This window comes from Drosophila kikkawai, chromosome 3R (assembly GCF_030179895.1).
Source record: "Drosophila kikkawai strain 14028-0561.14 chromosome 3R, DkikHiC1v2, whole genome shotgun sequence".
Lineage (NCBI taxonomy): Eukaryota > Metazoa > Arthropoda > Insecta > Diptera > Drosophilidae > Drosophila > Drosophila kikkawai.
In genome coordinates, this window is record NC_091731.1 from 31219818 (window position 1) to 31240924 (window position 21107).

General features: G+C 43.7%; 9 protein-coding genes across 12 annotated transcripts; 2 read left to right on the forward strand and 7 right to left on the reverse strand.

The window, feature by feature from the left end:
- Nucleotides 1-3: 3 nt before the first annotated feature.
- LOC108077643 (protein phosphatase 1 regulatory subunit 36-like) lies at nucleotides 4-1635 on the reverse strand. Its single transcript, XM_017171057.3, has one exon. The coding sequence runs from the start codon at nucleotides 1520-1522 to the stop codon at nucleotides 86-88; it is 1437 nt and encodes a 478-aa protein (XP_017026546.1). The 5' UTR covers nucleotides 1523-1635; the 3' UTR covers nucleotides 4-85.
- Nucleotides 1636-4507: 2872 nt separating this feature from the next.
- Nucleotides 4508-6596, reverse strand: LOC108077855 (lipase 3-like). The gene is made up of 2 exons (XM_041777555.2): nucleotides 5724-6596; nucleotides 4508-5656 (listed from the first exon to the last, which is right to left on the reverse strand). The coding sequence occupies exon 1, from the start codon at nucleotides 6594-6596 to the stop codon at nucleotides 6132-6134; it is 465 nt and encodes a 154-aa protein (XP_041633489.1). The 3' UTR covers nucleotides 4508-5656; nucleotides 5724-6131.
- LOC108077853 (protein phosphatase 1 regulatory subunit 36-like) lies at nucleotides 6536-8723 on the reverse strand. 4 transcript variants are annotated; one of them, XM_070287028.1, is made up of 2 exons: nucleotides 7193-8723; nucleotides 6536-6674 (listed from the first exon to the last, which is right to left on the reverse strand). In XM_070287028.1, the coding sequence occupies exons 1-2, from the start codon at nucleotides 8567-8569 to the stop codon at nucleotides 6624-6626; spliced, it is 1428 nt and encodes a 475-aa protein (XP_070143129.1). In that variant the 5' UTR covers nucleotides 8570-8723; the 3' UTR covers nucleotides 6536-6623. The 4 variants fall into 4 exon arrangements, with proteins under 4 accessions (XP_070143129.1, XP_070143128.1, XP_070143130.1 ...); XM_070287027.1 differs by having other exon boundaries at nucleotides 6552-6674; nucleotides 7084-8721; XM_070287029.1 differs by having other exon boundaries at nucleotides 6618-6755; nucleotides 7193-8722.
- A 204-nt stretch (nucleotides 8724-8927) lies between these two features.
- Nucleotides 8928-9494, forward strand: LOC108077856 (uncharacterized). The gene has a single exon (XM_017171389.3). It carries the CDS (start codon nucleotides 9038-9040, stop codon nucleotides 9407-9409), a length of 372 nt encoding a protein of 123 aa, XP_017026878.1. The 5' UTR covers nucleotides 8928-9037; the 3' UTR covers nucleotides 9410-9494.
- On the reverse strand, nucleotides 9438-10341 carry LOC108077854 (peptide deformylase, mitochondrial). Its single transcript, XM_017171386.3, has 2 exons — nucleotides 9875-10341; nucleotides 9438-9822 (listed from the first exon to the last, which is right to left on the reverse strand). Exons 1-2 carry the CDS (start codon nucleotides 10277-10279, stop codon nucleotides 9511-9513), a joined length of 717 nt encoding a protein of 238 aa, XP_017026875.1. The 5' UTR covers nucleotides 10280-10341; the 3' UTR covers nucleotides 9438-9510.
- A 201-nt stretch (nucleotides 10342-10542) lies between these two features.
- Nucleotides 10543-12156, reverse strand: LOC108077656 (peptide deformylase, mitochondrial). Its single transcript, XM_017171071.3, has 2 exons — nucleotides 11825-12156; nucleotides 10543-11573 (listed from the first exon to the last, which is right to left on the reverse strand). The coding sequence occupies exons 1-2, from the start codon at nucleotides 12101-12103 to the stop codon at nucleotides 11262-11264; spliced, it is 591 nt and encodes a 196-aa protein (XP_017026560.1). The 5' UTR covers nucleotides 12104-12156; the 3' UTR covers nucleotides 10543-11261.
- Nucleotides 12157-12293: 137 nt separating this feature from the next.
- On the reverse strand, nucleotides 12294-14087 carry LOC108077646 (protein phosphatase 1 regulatory subunit 36-like). The gene is made up of 2 exons (XM_017171059.3): nucleotides 12958-14087; nucleotides 12294-12896 (listed from the first exon to the last, which is right to left on the reverse strand). Exons 1-2 carry the CDS (start codon nucleotides 13939-13941, stop codon nucleotides 12417-12419), a joined length of 1464 nt encoding a protein of 487 aa, XP_017026548.1. The 5' UTR covers nucleotides 13942-14087; the 3' UTR covers nucleotides 12294-12416.
- Nucleotides 14088-14348: 261 nt separating this feature from the next.
- LOC108077650 (uncharacterized) lies at nucleotides 14349-19304 on the forward strand. Its single transcript, XM_017171064.2, has 9 exons — nucleotides 14349-14653; nucleotides 15441-15625; nucleotides 15689-15900; nucleotides 15958-16611; nucleotides 16883-17043; nucleotides 17105-17306; nucleotides 17430-18424; nucleotides 18738-18942; nucleotides 19001-19304. The coding sequence occupies exons 1-9, from the start codon at nucleotides 14542-14544 to the stop codon at nucleotides 19302-19304; spliced, it is 3030 nt and encodes a 1009-aa protein (XP_017026553.1). The 5' UTR covers nucleotides 14349-14541.
- Nucleotides 19305-19553: 249 nt separating this feature from the next.
- On the reverse strand, nucleotides 19554-21065 carry Capa (cardio acceleratory peptide capability). Its single transcript, XM_017171092.2, has 3 exons — nucleotides 20802-21065; nucleotides 20117-20278; nucleotides 19554-20048 (listed from the first exon to the last, which is right to left on the reverse strand). The coding sequence occupies exons 1-3, from the start codon at nucleotides 20878-20880 to the stop codon at nucleotides 19825-19827; spliced, it is 465 nt and encodes a 154-aa protein (XP_017026581.1). The 5' UTR covers nucleotides 20881-21065; the 3' UTR covers nucleotides 19554-19824.
- Between the last annotated feature and the right edge of the window lie 42 nt (nucleotides 21066-21107).

Sequence of the window (21107 nt, forward strand, 5' to 3'; positions counted from 1 at the left end):
AAGTTGGTGTTAAAAAACATATATTTATATATAGTTATGTATGAAAGCATTATATGCTGAAATTGCATTAGAAATGTGACTAATGTCATGATTTGTTGCTTTTGACCGAATATCTACTGGCCGAAACACTAACTCTGTCATCTTCCTTCGCATCACCCTTGCGTATGGTGGAAATAACCTTGAAGTAACGGGACACAATCTGATCCACCCTTGGCCCGATGCTTTTGTCCGTCAACTCCTTTTCTGCGCGCGAGACTACATTCTTGAAGAGACCTCCAGACCGAAGGAACTCGATAAGCGTGTTGCGCTTGAGCCACTTGGAAATACGTTGATGACTGCAAGGCTTAACAACCTTTTTTATCTTGTAGAAGCTCTCGTATCTCTCGTTCATCTTACGCATATGGAGGCAATTCATTTTCGGAATCGTCAAGTTCGGTCGCCTGATTATGTGGTACGGATCGTTCTGCTCTGTAAAGTTGGAGTAACGCACAGCAGGCCAATCGAGGTTCAGAAGGGTGTTGTACAGGTACTTGGGATGTCCCAGAATACCGTGGGCCACATCGATTAGGCAAAGCTGGGGTCCGGGCACAATATATTCCAGTTCCATCTCGGCAATGCGAATGTCTGTGCCTCTGTACATGCGCTTCCCTATCCACAAAATGGGCAGGTCCGCTGGAGGAACGAGCTTTAGCTCCTGGATCAAAGGCGATTCCTGGGCACGATAGTTGACGTTCTTGCTGTTCTTGCCGTAGAGAAGACTACGCTCCGTTGCGGAGAAGACGGGATACTTGTCGTGGGCGGACACGAAGTGCTCGGAGCGAAACAGGCGATTCATTTCCATTTCGATGGCGAAGTACGCTCGGCGATGCATGGCGATCCAGACTATTTGGACGAGAACGGTCAGGAATTGCTCGTGAAAGAACTTGTCCCGGATCGTGGCGGAGATTTTGGTGACCACATTCAGATGGTAGAACTTGGCCATATTTTCTTTGCCTCTAATAATCTCACAGTAGTTGCGGGCCACCAGCATGCGATACTGGGACAAGTATACGGACAAGGTGCGCTTCATGTCGTTGGTCTGCTCACTCTGCATCTGGGCCATCTGGCCGGAGATCTCATCGCGACGAATCAGCACGAACTCGACCATGCGCACGTAGTACTCAAAGTATATAATGAGGGAATGGATCAGTTCATCCACCTGCGGCTCGTACATAAACTGTACAAATTTGTAGGTCAAAAATTCGGGTGGCATCATGTATAGGACCAGATCTTTTATATCTTCGATTATAACGGTATCACCGTCAAAGGTGCTCTTGGCTCGCACATACTCCTGCCGGAAGATAATCTCCTCCTCCTGGTCCATGGTCCTCAAGAACCTGTACCCGTTGGTAATGATGTATCGCTCCCTGGCGTCTTCTAGATCATTGTGCGGTTCGAAGTGGAGACAATCTTTCTCCGCGTTCCAGGACCACTTGCCGCTATAGTATTTCGGAACGTAGTTATCCACATGTAAGCGTTTCATTGTTGTTTTGTTGAGAAATGATGTGCTTGTGCAATTGTAGTGTTCGTATGTATGATGTTCTCCAGACAAAGTTTAGTTCATTTGTGACTTCCCATTCCCCTGGCCGGCTTAACCTTTTCTGACATAAGATATCATGCCATGGCGATGGAATCTTTCATAGCATCGAAGTTTGTCCTGAACAAGAGGTACATATCTTGGTTAATTTTACCATTTATTAATTAATAATAAACTAAATAAATCTTAGCTAAATCTTAACTAGCTGAAAGTGTCATGTTTTAATTAAAACAATATCAGTTTATGTCCGAAAAAGTCCGGAAAAGAGTCATATTATATATAAACTAAACGAGATCCGGATGACGCGCCTTCTGAGTAAAAACTTTGTTTGCCTTGAAACTTTGAGGGAAATTGTTTTATATTCCCACAATAAAATATTTTGGGACTATGTATACAGACTGGATATATAATTGCTGATACACCATAAGTGAAGGAAAGAAACTTACCAAGGAGAAGATGACGATGACGCATGGTTAAAGAAGAACTTAAACCATTTTGACTTATCAAGGAAATTTCTCGCTTATTCAATTTATATATGTACATACATATATACACATGAACATGTACTTTATCATTGTTCGATAAAAAATAAACGGCACACACAATACATTTATTTTGAAAAATGCAGTTTAGTTCCCTTCCATCGGTGGCACAGTTCGCAAGCTCGAAATAATGAAGTCGGTTGTTTTCGTTTTAATTCTTTGGTTTTCCTTTTCGGAGGCGCTAAAACAGTTCTCAGTGAATCCAGACTTATCATTAAACTTTAATAACACTCGAACCGATTGCAATGGATATTGTTTCTCAGCAATGCAGACGTTTCTCGTTAATCTCGTAACATCGGAACACGCAAAAAATATCCGCGGTAATGTGAATATTACAGAGAAGGTTATGGCCTCCACCATAACCGATTTGCAGACTCTACTACAAAATAAAGACAGGCAAATATATTTAAATAATGAACAACATATAAAATATATCAATATGCTAAGAGAAAATATCGGACTCAAAAACCAAGAGATCATACAATTACAAAATAGACTAGAAAATCTGACGGAAGATATAATGGTCTATATGAATGCATCTTCACGTAAAGATAGTCAAATCCAGGATAATATTGAACAACTAAAGTCCAAGGATACACAACAAAATACGCAAAACTACGAAAAAATCAAAGACCTAATTGAACAAATCAATAAAACAAAGGAACAAGAGATCATAAGTTTACAAAACAGACTAAAAAATCTGACGGAAGTTATAACGAACTATAGGATTGAAACTGCACGTAAAGATGGTAAAATCCAGGACAACATTGTAGAAATCAATGACCTAAAAGAACAGCTTAAGGACAAACTGATTAACCAAGAGACTTTGCAAGACAGACTCGACAATCTGACGGAAGTTACAACTACACAAATGAATACTAAAGATACTGAAATTAAAGACCTAAGAGATCAAATTAAGAGCACACAATCCTTATCAGAGAAGCTAAACTTAACAATTGATGAGCTGGCAACATACAAATATACAGAGCAATGTCCAAACTTTACAACAATTACCTTTTTTCAATTTAAAATTCGTGGAATAAACACATTTCAAGCTAGGTGCGCTCCATCCGGATGGATGGTCATCCAGAACCGGTATGACGGAAGTGAAAACTTTAATCGCTCGTGGAATGAGTACAAGGAAGGTTTGGAGACATAAGTTATGAGTTTTTCTTTGGCTTGGAAAAATTACACTTGATGACAGATGCACAAACTTATGAACTCTACATTTTCCTTAAGGATAGCAACGGAAACACTAGCTATGCTCAATACAGCGACTTTAAAATTGGCAGCGAGGAAGAATCCTATCGCCTGAAATCGCTTGGGAAATATTCGGGAACAGCCGGACCAGCACTAGATCATCTCCTTCAATCTAAGTTCTCCACATTTGACAGAGATATATCCCATATTAAAGGTTGTGCACACAGTAACGGTGGTGGATGGTGGTATAAAAATTGTGGCACTTGGTAATAAAAATATATATATGTATATTTTGTTTAATAATTATTTAAAATTAAAAAATTTAAATTACAGCGCTCTCAATGGATACTATTTTAGAAAACCAAAATCGGAAGGCAAACTCAAGTTCGACATTCATTGGGCAGGTTTCCGAAGATTCGACTCAAATATAACTCTTACCCAAACTCTAATGAAGATAAGACCGACGACCCTATAGAAAGTAAATAAAAAATCGAATAAGATTTAAATGTATTCAAAGACAGATAAATAAAATTATATTATTATTTTACAATGCAATGGAAACAACTAAGATACTATATGTTCATTTTATTTAATTAATTCAAACTAAGTAGTTGAATGTGACATATATCATGTTATTTAAGCTCTAATAACACACGCCATTTAGTTTAATATTTGGTATTTTCAAATCCTTCCCAGTAGCAACCTCATAACTCTCCCCTTTCCACCTTGCTTATAATATCAACGACCCGATCATTGATCACGGTCTTCATATTGTTGCCCCATACAAAGTTGATGTGATTGAAGCGCTCGTCGTGTAACGATCAGGCTAGATGTTGAGGCAAGATTCAGACGCACGCTAATTTACTCGGCTATGCTCGTCGGCTATTGGTGGTGGTGGTCTTGCCTGAATCTCGCGATGGCCTTTTGCAATCAGTATCTTACTAAATTTTTGCGTGCCGCGACGAGAAGGGGGGAAGGGAAATCAAATAATCACAACACATACGGACTGGCTACTCCCTCATTAACACATACTAAGGGCTTGGGATCCTCAGATGTTGTCGAGGTCCCTTGTCAGCCCTCCCTACCTTGGCCATCTAATCCGATATTACCTATACTTTCTTTTGATGACCCCTATAAACCATTGCTGGCTCTACTGAGGCGGCATGCTGGTGGAGGCGAATAAATTAAATCTTTTTAAAACATTATAAAAGGTGATTTATTTCCTAATTAAACACGAACATATAATTGAGACATTGAACATAATTTAAATAACGGTATAATAATAAATAAATAATGCTAAAGACTACCAAATTTCCTAAGTACACTTAAACCTTTTACGTATTAATTATTATTGATGGACTTTAATATATCTTTTTTTTTTGTGTGGCGAAGACAGGAATAAAAGTGACAAAAAAATTGGTTTAAAAACAATTATTTCGGCTCATTTTAGTCAGCGCACAGTGGGCTAAACTGAACAAAAAAACCTTGGCAGATTGCCTTGCCGATCGATGCGATATTTCATTAATTGTATAATTCTCTGTGTTTATTCTTTATTTTCTTATGTGTTTGGCGACATGCTTAATACGGCTTTTCGTTTTACTTCTTGGAGAATCCTCCACTCTTACTCACTCACCCTTGTTGCAGATCCACCGGCGAAAGCGCTTTCGACGAGCTAGCTGAAACTAAGGGGGGGAAACAGGAAGACAAAGGTTCGCCCTAACACACATGAAAATTTATTGTCGACCACATTTAATCACTTTTTCCCTAGCTCACTACTTCATCTTTCTTTTTTTTTTTATTGTAATTAACAAAAAAAATGTAAAAAAAAAATTTAACTACCACTAAATTTATTTAATCACTAAAATTTGGCTGCGATAACTCCGATCGCGGCATTGGAAAATCTTCCCCGGATTTCCGAAGGCGCGCTCCGCGGAATCAAATTTTTTTGAGTTGCGCTGGCGGTTGCTTCGATGTAACTGTTTCAGAACCGCGGAGCGGGATAAAAACCAATAAGAAAGAATCGCCGCTAGTCGCCGCTCATCCCGCTAGTTTTTGTTGTTGCTGCAAATTTCTATGCTTCTATGCTTCCCTATGCTGCTTCTATGCTGGCTATGCTCCGACCCAACGAAAAGAAACCAACGGTGAAGATTCGGGGGCAAGGGGCTGAGGGGCTCCTCCTTTCCCTTTTATCGCGCGCTGCTGCGTTGGCGGTGTTGTTGGGATCTGTAGCTAAGTTTTAGGCGGTTGGTTTATGCTCCGCTACTTTTTTCCATCCAATGAGCGCACTTTCTTCGCCGAAAAGGTGGGGAAAAATTGGGCTTTTATTAAGCGCCGGGCCCTGTATAGATTTTTTTTCAATTTTAGTATACTTTTTCCTTATTATTTCCTTTTTTTCCACAACTCACCCTGGGGGACTCAGCGCTGAGCTTGTTGGGGATCTTAAAAACTGGAAACCACTTTTCCTTCCTAAGACTTTTATTTTAACTTCTTCTGGTTTTGGGCAGCGGCAACGCGTAGGAAAAAAAATCAGCTTCCACTCGCGTGACTTTTCGAACTTTTATTTATTAATTTTATTTTTTTGATGTCGAACTTATTCGCTCAGCTGCCAAAAACCAAAAGAAAGCGGACTCCGTCTCGAATCGCGCGGGATCCCTCTCCCTAGCTCTCACCCTCCTTCGGGTCGCAGCCGATCGCTGACACATGCCCCTGTTAGAGGTGAGTTTCGCCCCCTTAGCTCCGCTCTGCACCCAGATTGGAACTGCGCTGATACTCCCTAGATGGCGCCAGGGAAGTATCTTTATATTGCCCATGCATCAGGCGTTACAGTCGGGTATCAGGTAATCGAGGATCACATTCGGCAATTGGTTCCGCAGTCGCACCACATCAATATCCGAGGTAAGACGATCGTTTTTAGCGTAGTACAGGGCCACCTTGCAGTCCACCCTGGAAACGTTGTACTGTGGCGGTTTCACGGCGCCATGTCGTCGCAAATTCTCCAATTTATTGTAGTAATCGAATTTGAAGAAGCCTCCGCTGTGGATCTGCTGGCCATAGTGCTCCATGGACTTGATGGAAGATCCTGCTTGGGTATGGCCCCGGAAAAGCGGCACGAGACTGGTGTTGAACTGCTGATAGTCCACGCCCATGATCTCCATCAGGACGAAAGTGCAGGTGTTCTGGAAGATAAAGCTGCAGAGGCGATGGAAGACCTTGCGCTGAGCCTCGCTCTTGGGGGGAGCTTCATAGATGCCAAGGGTTTTAAATAGTATCTTTGCCATCTTTATAAGCGTTTATGTCAACCCAATTCAAGTCGCTGGAAACGGGATTAACAGCCCAGAAAAGCCAAATTCCAATGGCTAGTGAGCTTGTTGTTAATTTTAAATTCAAATTCCGAAACATTTTTGCCGTATCCACGAGTTAAGGCACAGCTTTAGTCACTACAATTTGCAGCATGCACGTTAAGGTATTAGGAATTGATTTAAAAAGCAACGTTAATCACAAATTAGACATGCAAATCCTCAGGCAAGACAAGTGTTAGTTATTTTTAAATCATGTTAAAGTGTTACATATCTCATTACTTTTAATTATAGAAAGGTTTTGTGTAAATTATTTACAATGGGAGTTATAAACTTTGCTTGTTTAATAATTTTTACATTATTATATAATTAGATTAGAATTTCTTTTATTTTCCAATTATATTTATCACATTTAAACACATTTAATTGATGTAACATTTGCATTAATACATAGTTGATCCTTTTTTACCTGAACCGCCTTCATTAAGTTAAATAAGACATCAAAATAAAGGTTAAAGTAAGCGACGACTGCTAGGCGATTGCAAACTATTGCGAGAAGTACCAGTACCAGAACTAACCTCTCCCTCACTTTTGCGTATTTTAGAGATTCTCTTGAGGTAGAGGGACACAATCCTATCGACCATTGGCCCAGGTGATGTACTAGCCAGTTCCCTTTCGCAGCGCGAGACTATGTTGGTGAGGAGACCTCCCGATTTGCTTAACGTAATCAGCATTTCACGCCTCACCCACTTGCAAATATGAAAATGACTGCATGGATTGATCGTCCATTTTAGCTCGTAAAAATGCTCGTAAGTTTCATTCGCAGTGCGCATCTTGAGCTCATCTATTTTGGGAACCTTTAGATGTGGTCGTCTGATGATGTGGTACGGATCGAACTCTTCGGAGAAGTTGGAGTAGCGCACAGCAGGCCAATCCAGCTCCAGAAGGGTGTTGTACAGGCGCTTGGGATGTCCCAGAATGCCGTGGGCCACATCGATCAGGCAAAGCTGGGGTCCGGGCACAATATATTCCAGTTCCATCTCAGCAATGCGAATGTCAGTGCCTCTGTACTTGCGCTTCCCTATCCACAAAATGGGCATGTCCTCCGAAGGTAGAAACTTAAGCTCCTGGATCAAAGGCGATTCCTGAAAGCGATAGTTAACATTTGTGTTGTTCTTGCCGTAGAGAAGACTGCGCTCCGTAATGGAGAATACGGGATACTTGTCGTGGGCGGACACAAAGTGCTCGGAGCGAAACAGGCGATTCATCTCCATTTCGATGACGAAGTACGCTCGGCGATGCATGGCGATCCAGACTATTTGAACGAGAACGGTCAGGAATTGCTCGTAAAAGAACTTGTCCCGGATCGTGGCGGAGATTTTGGTGACCACATTCAGATGGTAGAACTTGGCCATGTTATCTGTGCCTCCAATAATCTCACAGTAGTTGCGGGCCACCAGCATGCGATACTGGGACAAGTATACGGACAAGGTGCGCTTCATGTCGTTGGTCTGCTCACTCTGCATCTGGCCCATCTCGTCCGAGATCTCATCGCGACGAATCAGAACGAACTCGGCCAAGCGCAAATAGTACTCAAAGTATATAATGAGGGAGTGGATCAGTTCATCCACCTGCGGCTCGTGCATAAACTGTACGAATTTGTAGGTCAGAAATTCGGGTGGCATCATGTAGAGAACCAGATTCCGTATATCCTGTATGTCCACGATGTCAGAATCGGAGCTGGTTTTAGGACGCATATACTCCTCTCGGAAGATGAGCTCCTCCTCCTGGTCGATGGTTCGCAAAAACTGGTACCCGTTGGTACTAATAAACCGCTCCCTGGCGTTTTCTAGATCGTTGTGCGGCTGAAAGTTGAGACATTCTCTTTCCGAATCCCACGACCACTTTCCGCTTTTGTACTTGGGCGCATAGTTATCCTTATGGATGCGCTTCATTTCGATTATTATAGAAAAATCGCGTATAATAGGTTTATAAATGTTATAAAAAGATTACAAATTAGTATAAAGTTTTTAAAAATTTTTTTACGGGGTTTTAGAAGTTTGACATATGTATATTTTTAAAGGCGAAGCTTTGAGGTATGGCCTTTTGAAAAATCTGACAGGAATATAGGAGATATAGTGGAGTCAAACAATATTCTTAAGATAATCTTAAGACATTTATAATAAAAAATTAAGATCCATACCTCTTCCTTAATTAAATTAAAAAACCAATATGAAAGAGGGCAATAAGAGAAAGGGCTTGAACTAAGCCTATTTAACATCTATACAAGAGGATTATGATTTTATATTAACTACAAAAAAATCTACACTCACCCAGAACTGGATATTCTGTCAGTATTCAGTTTCGGAAAATAAAAACAAAACACTTGGCCAGCGGGCGCCCGGTTCACGTTGTGTGGCAGCATGTTTCGGCGCAACATCGCACATCCGGTCATTCGACAGTTTATCCTCCGCACCGCTGTTCTCAATTATCTGGGCAAGTGTCTGCAGAGGCAATGGAGCGACTGGAGTCGGCTGAATGCCCAGCTCACCAAAACCAGACGCCTTAAGGACAAAGAGCTTCTGGGGGAGGGGGCCCGGCAGAAACTCGCCCAGCTACAGTCGAGGGCGGCCGCCTCGCATCGCCTATTGCAGCGGGAGTACAACGAACTCTTCAACTACATGATGGACAAACGGGATTTGTGGGATAGTCCGGAGTACTTCAAGGCCAAAACGGCGCTGGGGACGGCCAACCACAACCTGTTGACGTTTGTACCCAGGAAACGAACGGACTAGAGAGAGAGTTGCCAACTCCAAAAACAACTTCCATTCCATAAATATCTATATAAATATATATGTGTGTATATACAACAGCAACAGATCCAACAGCGGCCTAACTATTTGTAGAAGGGAATCTCAACGCGTCCGGACTTCGTGTTGACCGCCTCCCAGCAGGTGCAGGCAAAGGTGGAGCGATCCATGTGGTCGGTGTAGAGCTTTCCGTCCAGGTGATCCATTTCGTGCTGGGCGATCCTGGCATTCCAGCCGCTCAGCTCCAGTTCGCCTTGTGCCCCGCTTTGGTTCAGTCCAGTGAGTTTCACACCCTCGAATCGCTCCACCTCCGCGGAGAATCCTCGCACGCTCATACAGCCCTCGGGATGCTTCAGTTTTGTGTAGTTGGTCACAGTCAGCACGGGATTGATGAAGACCTGGAGAGGATTACGTTCAGATATATACCATTGTGTAAATTTTCCAGCTCACTGTCAGTGGCAGCTCGGACATCTGTCGGGATTGGTACACTGTCTCCGGGAGAGTCTTTCGGATTCCCCCCTTGAACTCCATGGCTATGATCCTGAGAGAAACTCCAATTTGGGGCGCCGCAATGCCCACACAATCGAACTTCCTCAGCACCTTGACCATCTGCTCCACTATCGCCTCGATCTCTGGCCCGCCTATGTGTTCCTGTGGCACCAAGGCAGCCTGTTGCCGCAACACCGGGTCTCCGATTTGTGTGAAGTGATTATAGGGCGGCAGGTTCGTCCGCTCCGTAGTCCACAGCTGCTGGTACCACTTCCGGAAGGACTGACGGGAAGCTGGACTCGTGCCCAGACAGCGCCGATTCACCAGGATCGATTTGCATAGTTTTATCTGGTGTTTCAGCAGCATTTTGTGTAATGTTTGGATTTTAACCTCTTTTTCGGGAACAGCTGAGCGGCAGCCGATAGGGATTGTCAATCGTATATCGATAGCAGGGGTTTCGGTTTGGCGCGGAACCAAAGAAAATCGAGTTTGAAATTAAAACAAGAAAGGAAGCTACTAACTTAAGCTCGCCCAAGTATACCCTTCCAGTTTGCAGGTGGACCAGAGGACCAAAACAATAAGAACTAAATTTAATAACTAAACCAAAAAAGCATTAATCTCAAATCGGATTCTGTGTTAGTAGTTTTTATTACAAATAAAAGATTAACAAGAAAGAAAGCTAACTTTGGCCAGCCAAAGTTTGTATACCCTTGCAGGTAACAATTAAAATATATCATAACTAAGCCAAAAATGCATTAATTTTGATTCGGAAAGTAGTTTTGTGTTAGTTTTTATTAATTTAAAAAAAATGCATACCAAATTTAAAATTTTAAGAAATCAAAATTTTTGGGCATTTTTGCTAATTTTAATGATGTAACCCCTTATAAAATTTCGCAAAAATGGGCAAAAAATCGATTTCTTTCTGACATATCTAGAAAGATTCCCTTGTTGATGCTGATCAAGAATATATATACTTTATAGGGTCGGAAACGTCTCCTCCACTGCGTTGCAAACTTCTGACTGAAATTATAATACCCTGCAAGGGTATAAAAATATGATAACTTAATTAAAATAGCATCAAATTCAATTAAGAAACCTGCATATGAAATAACTTTTTCACTGCGTAACAAACTTCGGACTGCAAGGGTATAAACATAATAAAAATGTCTAAAATTCTAGAATTTATATAATTTTTATTTATTTGCAAAGATAAAGAATAAACAATTTTACACAAAACTATTACGTTAATTCCACAGGCAATCTAAAAACACAGCTCAAAGTTCAACTAAATTCTTAAGCGATAAAGCCGCAAGGCCTTTCCCCACTTCCACCTGCATTCTCTTAGGGTTCACTTGTGGAACCAAATGGCAGAGCGACCCTCGGCGGCGTTAATCTGCTCCCAGCTGACGCAGTTGAAGGTGGACACATCCATGCGGTCCACGTAAATAGTTCCATTCAGGTGATCCATCTCGTGCTGGGCTATACGCGCGCTCCATCCCTCAAGCTCCAACTCGGAGGGAGTGCCCAGCTTGCCAATGCCCCGAATCCGAACCTTATCGTAACGCTCCACCTGAGCGGAATAGCCCCGAACGCTCATACAGCCCTCGGGATGCTTGTTTACCTGGCTGCTTATTATCTCCATCTCGGGATTAGCAAAGACCTGCAACCAAATGAATTATGGTGAGAAAACTAACGCAAAAAACTAACAAGAGATAAAGTGTTGCACTTGGATAATGATTACTAGTTCTAGATATTTTATCTTTAGTGTCACAGAAGCTACTAAAAATAAGTTTTCTCGCCTATAAAATATATTTTCTTGGAATAAAAGCTGCAAATATCATTACAAATTTATACAATGACCCTATTTACTTGAGCTATTTGTAAATATTTTAATAATTGACGTTCACTTACCGCCAGAGGGAGTGTGGCCATCTTACGCTCCTCGTAAATCTCCGGCTTATATTGATCCTTTTTGCCCTCGCGGAACTCCATGACGATAATGCGCAACGGTACTCCTACTTGGGGCGCTGCCACTCCCACGCAATCATAGTGACGTAACACCTTAACCATACGCTCCACGATCTGATTGATCTCAAGGCTATCAATCTCTTCTAGAGCAACTTCCTCGGCCACTTGGCGCAGCACGGGATCGCCTATCTGGGTGAAGTAAGTGTACGGAGGAGTGGACATGATTCCGGGCACAAGATGCGTCTCTCAACTGAATAACGTTGCTCGGTCAACTGGCTGGGAAATGCTTTCGGGGTGAGCAGATTTCGGTCCGATAACCTTATCTTTGGAACAGCTGATCCGGCTATATTACAGTAGAAACGATAGGTACACGTTCCGGAAACTGAACTCAACAGAAAGATTTATTAAAAAATGCCACTTTTCAATTTGAATTTTAATTTTAAATACTCAATATTTTTATTTAGGGATACCGAATCACTAAAGCAGTTGGTTAACAATAATTTTGAGGTATTTCCAACAGGATCCCCCCCATAAGTTACTCGAAGTAGTATTCTATCTGGCCATTGTTCTTTGTCTGTAAAATCAGGCTCCCGAAGCGCGAAGACGTAATGCTGACCATGTCTTCGTCATAGCGCGCTCCCTTGCGCAGCCTGTACATAACCTTGAAGTAGTTGGCGATGATTTGGTCCACCGTGAGACTGGGCGTGTCATCGGTCATCTCCTTTTCGCACCTGGACACGATGTTGGTGAGCAGCAATCCACCGGAGCGGTAGAACTGGATAAGCTTGTCTCGCTTGAGCCACTTCTGTAGAATTGCTAAGCTGTGGGGCTCGTAGATGCGGTACACCTTGAAGAAGTGCTCGTAGTGCTCGCTCATCTTTCGCATCTTGAGCGCATTTATTTTCGGAATCTCCAAGTACGGCTGCCGGACGATATGGTACGGATCGTACTGGAGAGAGAAGTTCGAGTACCGGACAGTGGGCCAGTCCAGATCCAGGATGGTATTGTACAGGGCCTACAAGTGGGAAGGCAAGGAATAGTGAGTGATTGATAAAATATTGCTAGCTTTAGATTACCTTGGGATGCCCCAGGATACCATGAGCCACATCAATCATACGCAGCTGTGGCCCTGGCACAATGTACTCCAGCTCTATTTCTGCTATGCGGCGATCGGTGCCGCGGTACTTGCGTTCCCCGATCCACAGAATGGGCATGTCCTCTTCGGCCACGTGCTGCAGCTCCTGGATGAGCGGTGATACCTGGGTTCGGTAATTCACAATCTTGTAGTTCTTTCCATAGAGCAGACTCCTTTCCGCCGGTGTGAATTTGAGATACTCCGGCCGGGTCATCACAAAGTGATCGGATCGGAATAGGCGGTTCACCTCCAACTCGATGACGTAGTACGCCCGGCGATGCATGCAGATCCACACGATCTGTATCATTACGGCCAGGAATTGCTCGTGGAAGATCTTGTCACGAGCCATGTCCGAAATGTTGACAATCTCCTTGAGGTGGTAGTAGTGGGCCATATCGCCCTCGCCCTTCAAAATCACACTGTAGTTGCGCGCCACCAAAATCCTGTACTGGCTGAGGTAGGTGGAGAAGGTCTTCTTCATGTCGATGGTCTGCTCGCTCTGGATCTGGCCAGCCAGTTCGTCGCGTCGCACTAGGACGAACTCCACCATGCGCAGGAAGTACTCAAAGTAGATGATGAGGGCGTGTATGAGACGATGGACCGGCGGGCGGTGCATGAACTCCACAAAGCGGTGAGTGAGCAACTCGCTGGGCATCAGGAAGAGCACCAAATCCCGGATGTCGTTGATAACCACAGTGTCGGAGTCATATGTGCCTTTGTCGCGGACGTAGGCCTGCCTGAAGATAAGCTCTTCCTCTTGGTCGATGGTGCGCAGGAACTTGTAGCCATTGGTGGTGATATACCGTTCCCTGGCATCCTCCAGATCGTTGTGCGGCTCAAAGTGAAGGGAGTCCTTCTCTGCATTCCAGGACCACTTGCCGCTGTAGTACTTGGGCGTATAGTTGTCTACATGGACCCTCTTCATGATCTAGTGTTTAGTGTTTATTTGTTTAAATTTTTTTCATTAATTGTTTAATTGTTTAGCGTGGTTTTTAATTTTTATGTATTTTATATAAGTTGTTAAGGGGTGTAAGACATTTTGTGGAGTAAAATTTGGTTTCAAATTTAGAAATACTATGACAGAAAAATAAAATCATTGATGTCCCAAAAAGCCGTTAAAAGTTCAGTGACAAAGCCCGGCTTTGGCTGGAGAACATCAACAGAACTGCAAAGCTTCTCATTGTTTACGGAAAGCGGATTTCCATTGGCGCGCTTTTCCTATAGCGGCCTGTTGCCTCTTGAATCGCCCGTTGCCCCGGGTAACTGACCAGGTACAAAGCGACCCAAACAGAGAGCGCGTTCTAACAATGTCACTAGACAGGTGAACCACCACCAGCGTAGCGCCCCGAGTATGTTTCTGGATTACAATGGAGCGTTTAGTTCCCGGTGGACGTTCGATGGTGACAGTTGATGTATATGCTAGTGGAAAAAATCCAGAATATAACCCGAATTAGGAATGAGAAATGCGGGACAAAGTGAAAGCCCCAGCCAGTGACAAAAATCGCTCATAAATAATCCAGTGAAAATGAAAGCAAATCGCACAGTTCTGGTGATTTTCATATTTTTGGGCTTTCTGAGCAATTGCAGAGCTACGCAAAAGCCGCAGCTCGGCCAGCCGCTTATACAATTAAGTCACGGTAAGTTGAGCATCCAGCGAGTGAAATTTATTTGTATTAAAATGTATATATAGACTGGGGTCCGATGTGGGAGCCAAGTATTTTGACCTTTAACGCTTCCCTTGGCTTACGCATTATTTTGTGGAATTTTTGTGGTCACCATCCGGGCTAGTGAGTACATCAAAAAATTTGGGACAATCAATATGAGTTAATTGCGAAACCCAGAACTGACCCAAGTGATTCGAGCTGCCAAATCAAGGCAGGTGTACAAAGCGTTCAGGTTAATTGCATGGCCAACACGCAAGCAAATTGTCAAGTTCCTGTTTTCCTTTATATTTTTTTGGGGTCCCTGCTAATCGATAAAGTAAGTCTATTGTTGTCTTTGCGGAGAAGGGGGTTTACCCATTCGAATGCAGCAAAAACCACTTGAAAGTCAAGCATAATTTCTGCGGCGGCACAACTGCATTCGTTGCGGGAAATATATGTTGCCATTAGAGTAATTGATCAAACAAACTCGGAAATCGGAAATCGAGGGGTAACCAAAAATCAAAAAGCAGTAAAGTAAATAACAATTGATAGACCCAAAAAGCAGAAGTTCCTGATGAATCATAATGATGTATTACACTAGAAAGATATATTTATATTTTTGAAATCTGACTCTTTATTTATAAATTTCAAAAACTCAATTATTAACACCAAAAACTACTTCCGTCTTGTTGATTTTCTATGGAAACGGGGTGAAAGTTCAAGAAACTTGCCTGGGAATAATACATATTTATAGTATAGTGGAATCACATGACATTTTCAGACAACACCGATGATGATTATCCAGAAATTAAAGACGAAATCCATTTAGAGGACTTCTTTTGGACCGGCTCGGGCGATGGTCCTCCCGATTTCCTGAAGAAAGTACACACAGGCATAACCAAGGGCAAGGATGTCATTGTTAAAACGGAGACGGTGGTGGCCACGGTCTACGTAGATGGTAACAATGTAAGTTGGACTGTTTGACTGTGCCCCAAATAAGCCGGCTCTTTAATTGCGATTGATATCTAGGAAATTGACATTCCCATTTGCATTGACTGCAAACCGGACGATGGTGGCGGCAACTGGGACATGGGTGGAGGTCCTGGAATGCCACCTCTCAACTACTCCGCCACAGATCGTCGTTACTGGCTGCTTACGGTGATGTCTGGTTTTTATACGGCTAAGGATAATCCCACGCTCGAGGAGAAGCTGGCGCGTCTATATCGTCTGGCTTTTACCAGGTAAAAGTGACTGGAAATTGGCGTTATCTATAATATTTAAATATATTTAATTAACAGACAACAAACCCGTCACCTGGGCATTAATGGAGCCCAACAAATCGAGGGTGTCAATGTGCCAGCACCCCGGGAACGTCGCAAGTCCCTAAACCGACCCACGATGAGACCCGAAACTACAACTGGGTCTCCAGCTGATGATGTAGAAATACTGGACATGCAGGATGAGAACGATGAGCATTATATTAAAAATGTGAAAAGGCTGGGCGAAGACACTGAGTGGACTAACTCCGAGGAGCAGCCAGACCAGGAGGAGGAGTCTCCCGAGGTAGTTTCCAATGGGGTCACCGCCACCCCAACACAACTAACAGGCAGCACTGAAACAACGATGGATTATGGCGCATACGTTACCCTGATCCCTTGGGAGCTTTTACAGCAGAATGGGAAATCGGAAAAGTTGCGGGAAATGCACGAGTCCTTGTTGACTAAGCAACCGCTTGTGCTGCAACAACAACAACAGCTAGAGGAACAGAAGCAGAAACAGGAGCAGCACCAACAACAACAGCAGCAGCAACCACTTTATAGGGACGAGCACGTCAGAGTTGTCATACACAACCTAACGCAAATTAGCGAGGCGGATGTGCAAAAGTGGAGCACGAACACGCAGGTGGAGGGACTCGGCGCCACGGAGGACATCAACTACGTCAACCTCAAATTGTAAGTACCTCACAACTTGCCGATTTTGTTTATTATTTTGAAAATTCGATTGGGCTATTGAGTGTTTTCTACACTTTAAGAGAAAATTGGAAGGTTGTTTTTTTGGGGTTGAATATTTAAGTTAGTTTTAGTTTTTTAAAGAAGTTTAGTTAGTTTTTAAAAAGAAAAGGAAAAATTAAGTTCAATCTTTAGAATAAAAACTACATTATATATTTAATTATATTTTAAGTTATAAACTCCTTTTTATATAAATTTACTATAATTTTTCTAGCAGCAATGACAGACCCATTGCCAACCAAACGGAGCTCATTTACACTGTCCTGGTAAATGGTCGTCCCATTTTGGCCACAACAGCAGCCAAGGACATGGAGCTGGTTAGTGAAGACGAAGCGGTCAAGACGTTTGGACAGGCCGTCTACATGAAGTCGGAACGTAAGCGAAAATAGGATTATCTGTTTTTAATTCCAAAACTTAAAACCCTTTCTATTTGTAGCCTATATAAGAGAACCCACGGCCACGGCTCTGGCACCGGTTCCACGTAGTGGACAGGCTGGCTTCTTTAATTCGGTAAAGAATAATGTGGCTTTGGTGGTCATCAGCTCCTTGGCCATCCTGCTATTGATGCTGCTTCTTGTGGCTGTCTTACTTCTTGGAAGAACACGAGCTCGTCAAAGGGAACTCAGTGCAGTCAACAGGTGAGTAATTGATTTAAAGAAATAATTAATTAAAAATATGAAACAGAAACAAAATTTATTTCTAAAAATTTAATTTATATTTACCTGTAAGCAGACTAACTTATTTTAAAGTTCAATTTACAGAAACTCCTCCCGCAACGAACTGCTGTCCGAGGGTCAATCGATCCGACCCACAACGAGTGAAAGGACCGAAGGAGAACCAAGCCCAGATCGCCGTTCTCGGGATGTTGGAGTCCGCAACTATTCGTACGAGCGAGAGCCACGCATCAGTTTCCCAGCTCCACCAGCAGAGACCCGTTCCCGTCGTCGCGATTCCGTTTCCTCCTCGACGGACAACACCTCCGACTCCTCGGTTTATTGTCCCATCAACCCGCCGAGTGCCGATGTCCAGCGAATTCTGGACGACAAGGCGGCCCGCTTGTTCGATGGTCACAAGAGGCGGCATCAGTATGATCGAGCCGAAGGACACGAAGAAACGGTTTACACCTCTGTGGTGTCCGAAAAAAAGGGTGACAAGTCCAGGCACAAATCGAGGAGGCGTTATCTCAATGAGAACCGCGTGGGTTCTTTGGAGACAAGTCCCGTCCAGGGATCGCTAGCCGGTCACTCCTCCACGGAAGAGGTGGAGTCGCCGGAGGTCCAGCGCCGTAGCTACGAGAACTTCCAGAGGAACGAGGCCTACAATCCGCACAACAACTACCACAGGAACAAGCTCTTGACCCAGAAGGCCGCAAGTGGAGTAATTTCTCCTGAGGCCATTAACAAGGAGATAGTCGGAAACATGTCCCCGGACACCGCCAGCGTGGGCTCTTTCCTATCCATGGCCTCCGTAAGGGCCTTCCCGAAGAGCGCTTTGCCGGAGCCACTGAATCGAGTGCTGGATCCCGTATTTGTGACCTACTACGACAACGTGAATGCTGTGGCGCCGCACAACTCCACCAGGTCGCTGAGGGCACTCTCCCAAAAGGGATCCAAGGACTCTACTATAGCCACCATAGCCAGCTTCCCGAGCCCCAAGGCACCGCGCACTGTGCGCTCAGCCTCGCACAGCGATAATCCGGATCCCGGCGTGGTCGGTCCCGTCGTGTGGGAGCGGCACAAGAAGAAGCAGAGCCAGGGTGAGCCGGGTGGCGGAAATCCAAATCCCAATCCCAGTCCCAGTAACAACGACAACGACGACGGCAACGACGCCGCCCCCGATGAGGACGATGGCGACGTGCGTTTCGGGGCCAAGTCGCGTTACTAGGACAACCCGTAGTCGTTGATTAACTAACTGTTATTGCTTGCACACACCAGACCCGTAACTAACAACGTAGCTAATAGCGATTGCGACCTATGTTACCTCTCCACCACCTGTAGTCCCTCGCCATCTCGGTAAAGGCCGCTCCCTTATCCCGTACTCAACCTCTCTCTCGAATCGATCTTCCCCAGAGGCCCTGACCTACGCGGACTACCACGCGAGTCCGCTGCACAATCCCTCGGCCATCCGCAATCATTATGAGGGGCTCCTTGAGGGTGCCCTCCAGATGTACTCCAGCCAGGACGACATCCCCATGCCATTGCCCACGCAGAATTTCACCAACAGCCGGCGGGCCACGAAGCGTGAACACCGGGGCTCATCCGCAGGATTGCCTAGGTATGAATGGGACTTTAAATAAGCAAAATAAATAATAAAAAGTCCTGTCATTTTCTAGCTTCCATCCGGAATCAAGCAGTAGAATCACTTCTGATCGCCCGGCCACTGCCCAGCCGGAGAAGACCTCCAAGTCGGCGCACTCCACGCAGCCTCCATCACCGACTTACAGCGCCTGGGGCGGCGGTAGCATGTACAGCTCCCACTCCACCCTGAACCGGCCCCTGAGCGCAGGTCCCATCCACCGGGTGGAGAACCGACTGGACATATCCGGTCAGGCAACCACGGGCACGGGAACAGCGCCCCTTATAGAGGCCATACAGAGCGAACTGCGAAAGTTCAAACAGCAGCAACAGCAGGAGTAGATCCCGCAATTAATGATCTTATATTTGTCATGTCGATGGAATGTCATCCCCCACAACAGCATATCTGTACCAAAAGTGTTTGCAATTCATTTAGAATAAACTTTTCTTAATACCAAAAAGGCATTTTAAAATTATTTTATGGGTTGCATTTGTAATTTAAAAGAACATAATGTAGCTTTTTCAGAGAGTATTTCCAGCCAAATATTATTTAAATAAATTAGTAAAAAAAACGCCATTATGCAGGTTAGGTTACTTGTTTTATTATATATTTATTTACACAATATTCGATTGCCAGTAGTAGTACAACACACAAAGACATTTAGTACAAGCTCTCTCACCAGCCCTTGATTCATTATTATTTTGTATATATTTGACCGAAAAACATATTTCCTTTTTTTTGTATACCCATTACAATATTCAATTAGAAGCGTCCTCTTGTTTATCAAAATTAATTACTACGCTGCGTCTTTGATCGGAGTGAAGTTCGTGTGGGAGTGGGAGTGGTCGGGGGCTCCGGAACCTAGTTGAATTCCTTTTGTCCCTTGGCGTAGGTCTTGGCGTCCACACTGCGCTTGCCGAGCCGAGGGCCGAACCACAACCCCGAGGAGGCACTGGGTCCCGTGCGCTTGTCAAGCACCTGTTGCAAAGCCAGGAGGTGGGCCCACTTGCGCAGCTCGGCATCACCGCCGCGGCCCACGCGCGGAAAGGCCACCAGACCGCTGGCCCGCTTCTGGAAATCAGCCTCTGGAAAATGGTAGGTCCCCGGGCATTTAGCCAACAAATTATGACCACAACTCCGGCTAACGACTCACCGTTATAGTCCTCCGGGGAGGCATCGCCGTAAATGCCGTCGAGGACCGCGGCGTCCAGTCCGTCGCGTAGACTGTTGGCCAGACTGGGATCTCCGCGGCCGACGCGCGGGAAGGCATATAGCCCCATATTGGCACCGCGGCGATTTTTGTCGTGCTCCATTTCTATATATATAGGGATTTATTATGAATTAACTTGATATATTTATTAAAATTAAGATTATTTATGTTAAAATTTGATAAAGAAAGAAATTCATGCTGAGAAAACATATGATGTTTTTAGTAAAAAAATTTAATAAAGAACTTTAGTTAAAGAATCTTGAAGAATTAGAACTTCAAACAAAGGTTTTCCCTTTTTTTTAAAGCTATATAACAAATTTTTAATGAAAATTCAAATTAGTGTATCAATTCTATAGTCTTAAAATATGTGAGAAAGAAGAAAAAATAGTCTGGAAAGCGTTACTGGTACTGGTTTACCTTTATCTTTCAAAGGAGCTGCAAATTATGAGTAAAAACAAAATCAAAAACACTTTATGAGTTTTAAAATTATATAGATATGGTTCACACCGTTTAATTTCATAGTTTCGAAATTGTTTAAACATTTCATTTACATTTTATTATTTATATTTACTTTAACTTTTCTCTTTAAGTCGCCAGTTAAAGAAACTTTCACGCCTTAGACACTCACCTGCCACACTGAACTCTGCAATTAGGACAAACACTAGGATTGCGTTTACCAAGCTGGACATACTCAGCATAGATTTCATTTTTAAACCAATTTTGTTAAAATTCCACAACTTCTTTCACACTGATGATTCTCTCGGAACGGTCACTCGGTCTCTGATTGTCCTGGTCGAAGTCCAGGTTCTTTTATAGGCCAAAATAGGCGTCGCAGAGACAACCAAATAAATTGCCTCAGGGACAACGGGGCGGCTGATGAATGTTGCCGGCGCTGTGGGATGCAAATAGGTGTTGCTAGCAACAGGTGGCCCCC